At 59.2% G+C, this 12660-nt stretch overlaps 4 protein-coding genes across 4 annotated transcripts; 3 read left to right on the forward strand and 1 right to left on the reverse strand.

Annotated features, from left to right (window-relative positions):
• Positions 1–127: 127 nt before the first annotated feature.
• KEX2 (pheromone processing endoprotease) lies at positions 128–2671 on the reverse strand (the record flags this gene model as incomplete). Its single annotated transcript, XM_064800997.1, has 1 exon — positions 128–2671. The coding sequence occupies one exon, from the start codon at positions 2669–2671 to the stop codon at positions 128–130; it is 2544 nt and encodes an 847-aa protein (XP_064660948.1).
• Positions 2672–3395: 724 nt separating this feature from the next.
• On the forward strand, positions 3396–8777 carry LTR77_003743 (uncharacterized protein; the record flags this gene model as incomplete). The annotated part of the gene is made up of 1 exon (XM_064800998.1): positions 3396–8777. The coding sequence occupies one exon, from the start codon at positions 3396–3398 to the stop codon at positions 8775–8777; it is 5382 nt and encodes a 1793-aa protein (XP_064660949.1).
• A 570-nt stretch (positions 8778–9347) lies between these two features.
• Positions 9348–9752, forward strand: LTR77_003744 (uncharacterized protein; the record flags this gene model as incomplete). The annotated part of the gene is made up of 1 exon (XM_064800999.1): positions 9348–9752. One exon carries the CDS (start codon positions 9348–9350, stop codon positions 9750–9752), a length of 405 nt encoding a protein of 134 aa, XP_064660950.1.
• Positions 9753–10414: 662 nt separating this feature from the next.
• ERO1 (endoplasmic oxidoreductin-1) lies at positions 10415–12316 on the forward strand (the record flags this gene model as incomplete). Its single annotated transcript, XM_064801000.1, has 2 exons — positions 10415–10525; positions 10589–12316. 2 exons carry the CDS (start codon positions 10415–10417, stop codon positions 12314–12316), a joined length of 1839 nt encoding a protein of 612 aa, XP_064660951.1.
• Between the last annotated feature and the right edge of the window lie 344 nt (positions 12317–12660).

Below are 12660 nucleotides of genomic sequence, written 5' to 3' on the forward strand. Positions count from 1 at the left end.
GAACTACAAAGTCCGAACGATACGCGTGTTGCCATCCATCGTACACAGATCCTCCAAAATGCAACGTCGAAAACGCCACGATGTCCCAATGCACCCAGCCCGAAACGCCCTGGCTCAATTCCCCCAATTATATCCTCTCCCTTCCCGGCTTCTCATCCCGATACATCTCCCCACCCTCATCCCCATCCCCACTCTCACTCCCCTCATCATCACTCCCCACCCCAAAAACCCCATTCCCATCCTCATCCTCACTCCCCTCAGCAAACGCATCATACAACTCCCCCGCCCGCCTCTTCCTCTGCTTCCCGAATCCATTCGCCAACGGCACCCCTTCATCCTCGTCCTCGCGATCCACCATCTCGAACCCGTAGTCATCGCGCTCCATCCAGCGCTTCTTGCGCCGCATCCAGTACCACCACCCGCCCAGCGCGGCGAGGAAGGCGAGGATCAGGGCCAGGGCGCCGTAGATCCAGATTTGGGTGCGTTTGCTGGCGCCGAAGGTGGGGAAGGGGCGGGGGAGGAAGTTGGAGGAACTTTCTGTTTCTGTTGGTGAGGGGGAGGGGGAGGCGACGTCGTCTTGAGATGTTGTAGGGGTCGGGGTGGGTTGTGCGGTGGTTTTGGTCGTGCTGATTTTGCCATTTACAGGGCGATGTTGATGATCATCCGGATTCCCCGGCGGTTTCCCCGTCTCCGTCGGCACGGCCACGCTCGTCGTATGCGCCGACGCCGTCTCGGTGTGCACGACATCGTGGTCGTCGTCGTCGTGGGCTTTCGGCAAGGGTAACGGGGAGGCTTTGCTGGCGTCGCGGGCTTCGCCGTACAGCTTGATGCGCCAGTCGGTGAAGACGCCCTTGTGCTCGTTGACGTTGGTGTCCTTGACGACGACGGTCCATTTGCCGACGCCGGACTCGCCCCAGTGCGCGACAGACATGAAGGTCCAGTCGACGTAGCCGGCGCGTTTTTCGTCGTTGCGGCGGTGCGTGGCGATGTGGCTAACCATGCCCGAGGGGGATTTGAGCTCGACGCTTAGGTCGCCGCGGCGGGTATGCTCGACGTTCATGGTGACGGTGACGTGCTCCAGGCGCTCGAGGTTGGCGTCCTTCAACATCTGCTTGGTCACTTCGAAGTGCGATGCCAGACCCTTCTCGCCTTGAGGAATGGCATGGCGAACGTGCAGCCAAGGCCCAAAGTACCATGCTTGCGGTTTGACAAGCTTCCAGTGCTTCGCCATATCTACGAGCGCATAAGCATCTGCTTTCCCGTATCCGAACTGGTGCGAGAACTCCTTGCCAACCGCTTTATTCATCGTCCAGTCGGAGGGCTGATCAACCTTCACGGCAGAGAGAACAGTCAGGTATTGTATATCGCGCCATGTGAGCTTCGGGTTCGCCTGCAGTGCTAGAGCGTAGATGCCTGCGACTAGAGGCCCAGCAGCAGATGTACCGCCGTGGTTGGAGTAGCACTTGTCCTGCCCGACATCCGTGGTGTGAATCGCATCACCAGAGCCAGATGAGTAGGTCACCACCAGCTGCGCCGAGCACTTCTCCGAGTAATATGGGTGTAGTCCCTTTCTGTCGATCCCACCTACAGAGACTGAATAGATCGAGTTCGTGTATCCATCGAAATTGCAGTTGTCGTCCGCGGCGGCGCCATTGCCAATGGCAAACACATATATCGACCCTCTGCCACCGCGACCCTTCTCTACCCCTTTAACCATGGCACGCGCGATGAGGATATCCGGGGCCTCCATGGCCTCCCCATTGTCCGGCGGACCCCACGAGCATGAGTAGATGTCCGTCTCTTGGAACGCGTAGTTCATAGCCTCCGCTTCGTCGGCGTTGGAGATGAGCTTGCTGAGGATTCGGACACCAGCAATCCTCGAATCGTAGGCAACACCCACACCGCAGACGTCATTCCTGGCTGCCGATACTTCTCCAGCGCAGCGCGTGCCGTGTCGGTCATCGATCAGCCGTGGCTTGGGATCGGGTCCGACATCGTTGTAGTCCCAGCTGCCGGCGGCGAAGTAATTGGGTTTGATGTCGTTCGAGTCAAAGTCCAAGCCATCGTCTACAATACACACCGTACTGCCATGTCCGGTGATGTTCTGTGCCCATAGTCCTGTAACGTTTATATCGTGTCCAGGCTGTAGGTGGTTGAAGAGATGCCACTGCTCTTGAAATATGGGATCCTGAATGTCCAGCTTCTTAGCCAAATCTATACCCTCCTGAACCGCCTCTTCGATGGGTGGGTAACTCTGCCGTGGTGCGAGTGCTGGCGCGCGAGGGGAGGGTATAGCGAGAGGACCGCGCTTGACCAGAGGGAAGCGCTTATGCAGCTCCTGCTTCTGAGCGAGGAGGACATCATCGAGGACATGCGGCAATTCTGCGCCAGCCTCTCGTTTCCGCCTTCGTCGCTTGAGGTCTGAAATGGCAGTGGTGATGTGGTCGTACTCGAACACGGGCTCGTGAGCGCGGAAGATGTAGTGGTCGTCTAGCTGACCGAGGGGGCCTTCATTGTCGAGGCCCAGGTGGGAGGAGACGGCGTCAGGGCTGACCCCTGGTCGTAAGTGGACGGCGTAGTAGTCGTGGGCGTCGTAGTCTCGTCTCGCATAGCATGTGGTTGTTAACAGTGCGGGTAAGGCCAGTAGGCTGGACAGCCAGCGCATCTTCATCGTTTTCGATCGAGGCCTCTCCTTTGCGCGCAGTCGCGGACGGTGTGGTTGGCCTGTCTTCTGTGGTCTGCAGTCATCTTCCGTCCAGTGTCATGATACGGTGCAAGTGCGGGTATATCGGTGGTATGCAGAGTCGAGTGTAGCGAGTGTGTGCACCCTTTAACCGGCGTGTCTTCCAGTAGACTTCACTTTCTTTGACCCTGGATCTCACTGGGCTCGCAATAAGGTAAGCTTGCGGCTCGGCTCTCCCTGTGGCTGATGCTGCCGCCTCCACATCTGCATCGAGAAGCTTGACCTTTTCTTTGTTCTGCGACACATTTGATTGGAGCGACACCAGCAGTTGCATATTCGTCCACCTCCTCGGTCGCCGACTCACGTGTGCGCCCGATGAGGAAGTTACGGCATGGAGGGGATGGTGATGCATGTGCGGGAGAGGAAGCGGGCACAGCAGGATATGGCATGGCACTAGCGCAATCTAAGTTACCAGCCCCATGCAATCAAGAATCTTGTATCGCGCAAGAAGACTACCAGCCATCCTCACTCCACTCCCACTCAAGACCTGTCATCTGCCCGCCTTTGCTGTCTCCCTGTTGCGTTCAGCCATTGTAGCGTGTTAATATTACATTTCACGATTGTAACGACTGACGAACAACATTAGCCGACCAAGGACCGCGACACGGCTTGAGCTCATCGACCTGTATACCATGCAATAGCTACCATACCCATGGCAACCAACGCAGACTCCTCCAACCGCCGACAGTCAGGCCTGTGGAACCAAAACCCGACGACGGGCTACTTCGAAAAGGCACCGACGAGTCAATCCAACGGACCATACCAGTACTACCAGCCCCCAGCCGCCGACAGCAAGCCTCGCCGTAGCTTCTCTGACCGAACGGGCAACCCAACACTCACCTCCGCCTACCTTGCTGCCACCCAGAACAACGTCTCCGGCGCCAGCAGCGTCCTCGACAAGAGTCGCATCAAGGACGTAGCTCTGGCGACTCACGCGAAGATTGCTTCGAGTCTCCACGCCTACAGTGGAGATGCCGGAGCAGACGATTTCGCGCGCAGTGGACATGCAGTACATGTGCATTCGCCAGATGCGGAGATCCCGAAAGCGCGGCCGTTGGGAGGAGACGCCGGAAAGCCTGCCTTGAGCGTCGACCCCAATGCGGTGCCGGAGAATGTGAGAGGGACGGCGTGGAGTCCGGACCCTGGGCCTACGTCTGCGAATACGAACACCAGACGAACGAGCGCTGGCAATGCTGAGGTGCCGGGGAGAAGGCCGAGTGTAGCGGACAAGAGCCCGTTGCAGAAGCTGGAAGGGAAGCTTGGGGATATCAGCAAGGAGGAGAAGAGGGCGAGGATGGAGCAGTTGGAGAACGTCGCTCGACAGCGCAGTACAAACAAAGGCGAGGCTCCAGCGCGGTCCAACACGCTCCGCAGCGAGAAGGGCAGGGCGGTGAGCGACGGCAACAGACGGCCGAGCGACAATCGCAGTAGCGACAAATACCAGCGCCAAGTCACCGCTGGCGCTCCGAAAGCTCTCCCACCGGATAATGGAGCTATGCGCTTTCGCCGAGCCAGCGATGCTCTGCGCAACGGAAATGGCTCGCGCGATGTTTCCGGTGGTGCACCCGACCGCCAGCGCTCTGTTCGTCAATCGGCGATCGCATCCAACCCACAACCATACCATCATGCTCCCGAAGCTCCGCGCAGTCTCGGTGTCGCCTACCCGCAGCCGGGTGCTGGACGGCAGGTGTCGCGCGAAGCGCAGCCTTACCATCATGCGCCGGAGGCTCCGACTAGCGTCAATGTCGCAGGCTATCCCCACAATGCTAACCGTGGCAGTCGAGATGGCGCGAGCAGGAGTGTTAGCAATCCGGTCCCTCCAAGCCCCAACACTGCCGACAGAGGTGGTTTGGAACGCACTGCAAGTGGGAAGTACAAGCGCCGACTGCGCGACGCAGGCTTTGTTGGTGCTGCCGCCATGGCAGGAGGCGCCGCGGGAGGCGCTACGGCACACGAATACGGCGACCCTGACCGGGGCCGGGAGGCTTACGAGAAAAGGAAGAGTGCTGAGGGCGGCGAGCCGCTCTCGCCTGTCTCTACGACGGGTGGCAGTAGGGATGTGGGTAGGAGTGGGAGCAGGAAATTGCAGAAGCCGTACCCATGGAGGGCGGCTCAGGGACGGAGGTCGAGCGATCGGGGACAGCCTGAGCAGCAGTATCAGCAGTCCCCTCGCGAGCAACAACAACAACAACCACAGCCACAGCAGCAGTATCAGCAGTCCCCTCGCGAGCAATCATATCAACAACAGCAGCAGTATCAGCAGTCCCCACGCGAGCAGCAGCAACCGCAGCAGCAATCGCGCAACATCTCCACCGATCCGGTGCAGGATAAGTCGACCTTGCAGACCAACCGTATGGGCGACCACGAGAAGGAGATCCCGCCAGCCTCGGAAGACCCTGATCCTATTGCTCGGGCCACTGTCGCTACCGGTCCTGACATTGCGGTGCCGTACAGCATACCGCCGCAAACAGCCGCAGGACAAGAGGCAAGAGCGCAGGTCGGCTTTCACGATGAACCCATGGCGGCGAACATGAGTCCGGAACAGAAACATCATCATTTCGGCGGCATGTTCCACCGCGACGAAAATAAGGGGAGAGGATACGTCAAAGGCAAAGCACTCGAGGAGTGGAAGGGTGGCAAGCCTGTTCGTCTTACCGCTGGTGATCTGGATTTCATGCGATCTTCAGGCGGCGGTGACGATGGATACTTCGGCGCACAGAAAGATCGACGCTCCAGCTCTGGCGGTGTTGCTGCTGCGCAGTATGCTGGACCTTACGAGGAGGAAGCGAAGTCCTTCCATCCGCCGCTGTTCCTCAAGTGCGGACCTCTGCTGCGCTACACCGGCATGAGGAAGGAGATGTCCTCCAGCGGCCGCGGCGAACGCGAAATCTGGCGAGGCAGTGTCATGATCGTTACAGAAGATGAACAAAGCGACATCAGCTCTCCACCTACGCTGCGTCTATTCGCACAGCCGGCAGAGCTGCACACGCCGCCCGAACGCCATGGCTTTGAGGTCGCTCCTGAGGACGAGGATCCTGTGGCTGGACAGGTGAAGATCTCGCGTACGGGAAGGCCGTTGTATGTCAGGCCTGTGCATGACTTGGATGGCGAAGTGGATCTGAGCCGCGAAGAGAACAACTCGGGCTTGTATTCTGCGACGCGGGCGCCGATGCTTGGGCCACAGTTCTCTTCTGGATCTGATGGAAGGCAGAGTCAGCATATCACGTTCCAGGACAAGTCGCGCATAAGAGGGCGGGATGGCGAGAAAGCTGGACGATACCGCGAGATCAAGGCCGTGCGACTGCACGCAGAGCGCGGCTTCACCTTCTGGCGCTGGAGTCTCGAAGTCGAGCTGGGAAGCACACCCCACCGCGTCGCATACCGCATCAACAAGGGCCCCGCGCTGGGCTTCTGGGTGCCCGCACGAGGCGAGAGCATGAACGTCCTGTTCCACTCGTGCAACGGCTTCAGCATGAGCGTCGATCCGGACACCTTCTCCGGCCCGGACCCGCTCTGGCGCGACGTGCTGAACCGCCACCAACACCGCCCGTTCCACGTCATGCTCGGCGGCGGCGACCAGATCTACAACGACGCCGCCATGCGCGATACGACTTTGTTCCGGGAGTGGCTGCAGACGAAGAACCCCGAGCACAAGCACCATGCTCCTTTTTCAGTGGAGATGCAAGAGGAGCTCGAGAGCTTCTACTTCCACCGCTACAGCATGTGGTTCTCGCAGGGCCTGTTCGCCATGGCCGCCAGCCAGGTGCCGATGGTGAATATGTGGGACGACCACGACATCATCGATGGTTTCGGGAGCTATCCGCATCATTTCATGAGCACGCCTGTTTTTACGGGTGTCGGGGCCGTGGCGTTCAAGTACTATATGCTGTTCCAGCACCAATCGCTCGTCGCGGAGACCGCACGGGAGGAGCCGAGCTGGGTTCTTGGTGCCAGCCCCGGGCCGTATATCAACGAGCTGAGCCGCAGCATCTTCCTCTCCCTCGGCCAGGATCTGAAGTTGCTGGCTCTGGATTGCCGGACTGAACGCATGCGCGACGAGATTCTCAGCCAGCAGAGCTACGATATCCTCTTCGACCGCGCGCGGACTGAGATTCGGAAAGGCGATACGAAGCATCTGCTGGTTCTGCTGGGCGTGCCGATCGCCTACCCGCGTCTAAACTTCCTCGAGAACATCCTCACGTCCCGCGCGCTGGACCCTATCAAAGCTCTTGGTCGTACGGGTATGCTGGGGGGTTTCGTCAATAAATTCGACGGCGGAGTCGAGATTCTGGATGACTTGGACGACCATTGGACTGCGAAGCATCACAAAGCGGAGCGCAACTGGTTCATCCAGGAACTGCAAGAACTCGCCGCCGAGAAATCCGTTCGCGTCACCATCCTCGGCGGCGACGTCCACTTGGGAGCAGTCGGGCAGTTCTATACCCCCCGCAAACTCGGCGTAGCAAAGGACAGAGATCACAGATACATGCCCAACGTCGTCTCGTCCGCGATCGTCAACACCCCACCGCCAGTCATGATGGCCGACGTGCTGAACAAGCGCAACAAAGTGCACCATCTCGACGGCGAAACGGACGAGGACATGATCCCGATGTTCGAGGTGGACGTCGACGGGAGTAAGCGGAATAACAAGTGTCTGCTTCCCCGCAGGAACTACTGCACGATTCGCCAGTGGCAGCCTGGTTCCACCCCACCGAGTACGCCGCCGCCTGAGGACAGCAGGCCGGGAACGGGTTACGACGGCCAAGAGGGGATGGGGGAGGGGGAGGAGAGGGACCGGCGGTATCCGCCTGGGAGTATGAGTCGGACTAGGAGTCTAACCGGCATGCCGGGACGGCTGGTGAGGCGGTTAAGTGGCAGTGGGCGGAGCAAGAACCCTCCGTCTTCACTTGAGAGGGCGGGGACAAGGCCGGGCATGGGCAGGAGTAGCAGTCTCTCCGGCCTGCCCCGCAATGACGGACAAGACGGCGGGGCGCCGCAACGGCCGACGAACACTTTCATGCGCCGCCCAACGAATCTCAGCGAGAAAGAAATCCGCCGCGCCGCCGAACGCGGCGGAGCACCCGACGACGAGGACGGCGAGGCCGCAGCGCCCGGACACGTTAATTTGGAGGGTGGATTGGATGTCAGTTTGAACATGGAGGTGGACCAGCATGACCCGGCGGGCACGACGAGGTGTTATCGGTTGTTGGTGCCGGCGCTGCGGTACGAGGGGGCGGGGGATGTGAATACGGCGAGTTTTGGAGAGAAGAAGGTGGGGTTCTTGGATCGGTTGAGGGGCAAGGGGAAGAGGGATGGGCGGGATGAGGAGGAGGAGGACTACTCGAGTGAAGAGGGGGATGAGAGGGATGAGAGCACGCCGCCGGATAGTCGTGGACAGGGCCAGCAGCAGCAACAGCAGCAATTCTGGGGCCAGCAGCCCGCGGGCGCTGTTGCTGCGCGAGGAACGGGTCGACAACCGCACGGCACCGACGGCGCCTACGACGCCCCGCGCGGCTCCGTCGACAACCCTCCCCGTTCCGGCGGAGCATACCAACAAGGCTACGACCTCGCCTCCCCCCCGCTCGGCTCCTCTCGTCCCACCCAAGCCTCAGCAGGCAGCAACAACAACAACGACCCCTACCCCACCCAACAACAACAACCCCCCACCTCATCATCAGGCCCATGGTACCGCCGCGTCTCCGCCCCGTTCTCGCAAAAACACGCCCAACGCGTCCCCTCACCCTCGCTCTACAACCGCGGGCGCGGACAAGACCAGGACGAATACAGCGACGAAGGCAGTTTCACGCCCTCGGACGAATACGAGGACGGCGATGATAGGGGGTATGAGGATGATGAAGGACCGCAGGGCAGGACGCCGGGGCAGCAGCCGAGGCGGTTGAGTAAGGCGGAGAGGTTTTTTGGGATGGGGGAGGAGGGGTCGGGGGGGAGTGCGGCGGGTGGGGGGTATGGGAATGGGAATGGGGAGGATAGGGAGGGGGGTGGGAGGAGGGGGAAGTGGAAGATTTGGAAGTAGGGAGGGTTTGGATATCGTTCTCGAGGGCAGGGTGAGGTACATGAAGCAATTCAGATGACTATTGTTAGAGTAATGCGTTGTTCTGCACTACCCGGGGTCTTTCGTCAACTCGTCATCCCTCTGTTCGTCGTTCGTGCTCTTGGCACACGTTGCAACAAGCCATTGAAGCACGTGTATCGGCATATCGAAGTATCCGATTCCGGTATACCACCCTTTCCAATCCATCCTGCTTCTCTCGCCGAGCCATGTCCGAACTCCTTCATATCAGTAATCTCTCATTAAAGCACGGGCATTTTTGGGGATTGTACAATTCCTAACCTTCGTTCTCGCCGATGTCTCCGTCATCTCGTCCGTCGTGCCAAGAGGCGTGCTGACCAATGTGCCGACCCAAAGCGGTCGGGTTGATGGAGCTTTGACCTTGAATATCTGTATATATGCATTGCAACACGAAAGTCTAGACGCCTATCTATCCCGCCCAACGCTGTCCGCACCCCTCCTCCATCCATCCATCCAGACACCACAGCTCTGCAACCGATACTCCCAGGATTCTGACGAACAGAGCATTTCGCGATGCCCTTCCCCAACTCCCTCCTCCCCAATTCAACCTGGCGGCACATCGGCCTCGGCCTCACCACCACCGTCTTCGCCCTCGGCGGCCTCGCCCTCATCAACCCACCCGCCGCCGGCGCCGCCCTGGGCGTCACCCCCACAACCCCGGAAGGCCGCGAGATCAACGAAAAATCCATGATTTTCCTCGGAATCCGGGACGTCGCTGTCGCGGGCGCGATGGCGTGGTTCTGGCGGGAAGGGAAAGATAGGGAGGTCGGTGTGCTGTTGACTGCTTGGGTGGCGGTTTGTGTGACGGATACGTGGGTGGCGCAGTGGGGGAAGGAGAGGTGGGATGGGGGGATTTGGGGACTGGTTGCTGGGGCGGTGGTGGTGGGGTTGGCGGGAGCGGGGTTGGTGCAGTGTTGAAGAAGGGGATGGGGGGTGTTCAGAAGGAGTATTGGGTTTGTCCTTGTGGGGGAAAGTGGTGGGTTTCTTGGTGGAATTTTGAGGGTCGGTTGCCGATGATAATGGGGCATCTGAAGCTTGAGATGTTCACTTACGTTGTATTCATATACCTACCTTACGTATGCTTCCAAAATTGTTTTACCGATCGTACGCAAACCGACATGGGCGTTGAAGTCTGTCACATGAAGGATTGGGCCAGAGGATAGAGTTTGGGAGAAGGCGACGTTGCCATCAGTGGCGCGCCGGATTTAGCAACTGCGTAACGTGGCAGTTGCCCTGCGTCTGGATGCCTCATGGACAGGATGATTTGAAGGAACATTGACCCAGTCGCTGACATTACAACACTCTACTAATCAACACCTGTCTACTTCCTTCAACTATACATACTCTCCCTTTCTCTTTCCTCACAACCGCATTCCTTGATCGCATACGGAAGGATTGGATTGCTTTGTCACATGCGCTCGTCTTTCAAGCCACGCCTTGTCCCGACTTTGGACGCTTTGGACGGTCAATAGGACGGCTGTGAATTGGCATATGGGCTGCCAATTGCGTGTATAGAGTAAGCATCACCAAGTATCCCTCGAGATTACAACGCGCTGACATCTGGCTTGCAAGTCCCCACCATGAAGAAGTCCTCCGCCAGCAAATCCTTCTTCCTCGCCTGGTTCTCGCTCTTCAGCAGCGCCCAGTGCCAATCCCCCTCCTCTTCCCACGCAAGCCCAGACGTCTGCGCCGTAAGCTCAAGTCCCTCATCATCTCCCTCCACCACAAGCAACCCCCCTCTCACATACTCCCAGCTCAACCCCAAAGCCAAAGTCTCCGACGCCTGCGCCTCCTACGCCGACCTCGACGCCCTCAACACCAAACTCCACCCGTACGTCCGGAACTTGGCAAACAACACCGATTTCTTCTCCTACTACCGGCTGAATCTGTACAACAAGAAATGTCCCTTCTGGAGCGACGAGAACGGGCTATGCGGGAATATCGCCTGCGCGGTCACGACGTTGGAGCATGAGGAGGATATACCGGCGATATGGCGGGCGGAGGAGTTGAGTAAGCTTGAAGGGCCGAAGGCGCAGCATCCTGGCCGGAAACAGCAGAGGGAGCGGCAGAGACCGCTGCTAGGGGAGTTGGGGGAGGGGGTAGGGGAGAGCTGTGTGGTGGAGTATGATGATGAGTGCGATGAGAGGGATTACTGTGTGCCAGAGGATGAGAGCGCGAGTGCAAAGGGGGATTATGTATCTCTAGCAGAGAATCCGGAGAGGTTTACAGGATACGCTGGGGAAGGGGCGCATCAGGTGTGGGAGGCGATTTATCGGGAGAATTGCTTTTCGAGGCCGTCACCGCCCAGTGAGAAGAGTCAGGCTGCTGGTGGGTTGCAGGCGCCGTTGCCGGGGTTCTCGCAGAACCAGGCGCAGGCGGCGATGGATTTCAGGCAGGTGATGAAGGCGCACGATCGGCAGCAGGCGCGGAAGTCTGGAGTCATCGAGGAAGCCCTGGAGCCGGAGGACGAGTGTCTGGAGAAGCGCGTCTTCTACCGCGTCATCTCAGGGATGCACGCCGCCATCTCCACCCACCTCTGCGCCGACTACCTCAACCAAACGACCGGCCAATGGGGCCCGAACCTGCAATGCTACAAAGAGCGCCTCCACTCCCACCCCGAGCGCATCTCGAACCTCTACTTCAACTACGCCTTCGTCCTGCGCGCCGTCGGCAAGCTGCGCGACTACGTGCACGACTACACCTTCTGCACCGGCGACCCGGCGCAGGACGGCAAGACCAAGCAGATGATCCGCACCCTCGCCTCCGCCATCCCCAGCGGGCCGAAAATCTTCGACGAGCGCGTCATGTTCCAGGACCACACGGAAGACGGGATCAGTTTGAAGGAGGACTTCCGCAACCGCTTCAGGAACGTGAGTAGGATCATGGACTGCGTGGGCTGCGACAAGTGTCGGTTGTGGGGGAAGGTGCAGACGAATGGGTTCGGGACGGCGTTGAAGGTGTTGTTTGAGTTTGGGAATGCGGATGAAGGGGTGGAGAGGCCGCTACTAAGGAGGACGGAGTTGGTCGCATTGATCAATACGTTGGACAAGATTTCGAGTGCTCTAAAAGCGGTGGAGGACTTCCGCGCGATGATGGAGGCGGAACTCGAAGGCAAAGACCCGCACGCCACGCTCGAAGCCTCTAAAGCCTCCGCCGCCGCTGCTGCCACAGATCCTAGCCGTTTGATCAACGACACAGACGACTTCCCCGACTTCTCCGATCTCGACGGCCTGGAAGAAGAAGACGCAGACACATCAACCCCTCCACCCCAGCGCCCCAGCATCTCGGACCAATTCTGGCACGAGTTCGAGATCGTCTTTCGAACTTTCCGCTGGGTGCTGCGCAGCTGGGCCCAGCTGCCGAAGAAGCTGGCCGCGGTGTTGGGGTTGGAGATGAATCGGCTGTGGGATTTTTGGCTCGGGAAGCCGGTGAGGGAGAGGATGTGGCGGTTGTGGCGGGCGCCGGGGAGGGAGGAGTTGTGAATGCATATGTACATACAGTACGAACTATCCGTACCTGCTGTGGATATGGGGGAGGTGTGTGTGGGTGTACAGAGGCGTTTGGGATGCATAGCGATGGGAGCCGAGGGTCTGCTTGATGAGGATCGGGTTTGCGACAGGTGTCTTGTATAGATTGATGCATGCTATGCGCGGAGAATCTGTGCGCTTTCTGAGGCGCACTTGCTTGAGTCAAGCAGTTTCGATCTTCTCCTCGACCTCGTCAATATCTCAGTGTGTCTGCAACCGCTACAACTCCTCGAGGTGTGTTGCCGTCTTCGAGAACTGCCGCGGCTTGCTCAAAAGGCAGTCTGTTCAACCACACCAGC

The sequence above is a fragment of the Saxophila tyrrhenica genome, assembly GCF_035928015.1.
Source record: "Saxophila tyrrhenica strain CCFEE 5935 chromosome Unknown scaffold_5, whole genome shotgun sequence".
Taxonomy (NCBI): domain Eukaryota; kingdom Fungi; phylum Ascomycota; class Dothideomycetes; order Mycosphaerellales; family Extremaceae; genus Saxophila; species Saxophila tyrrhenica.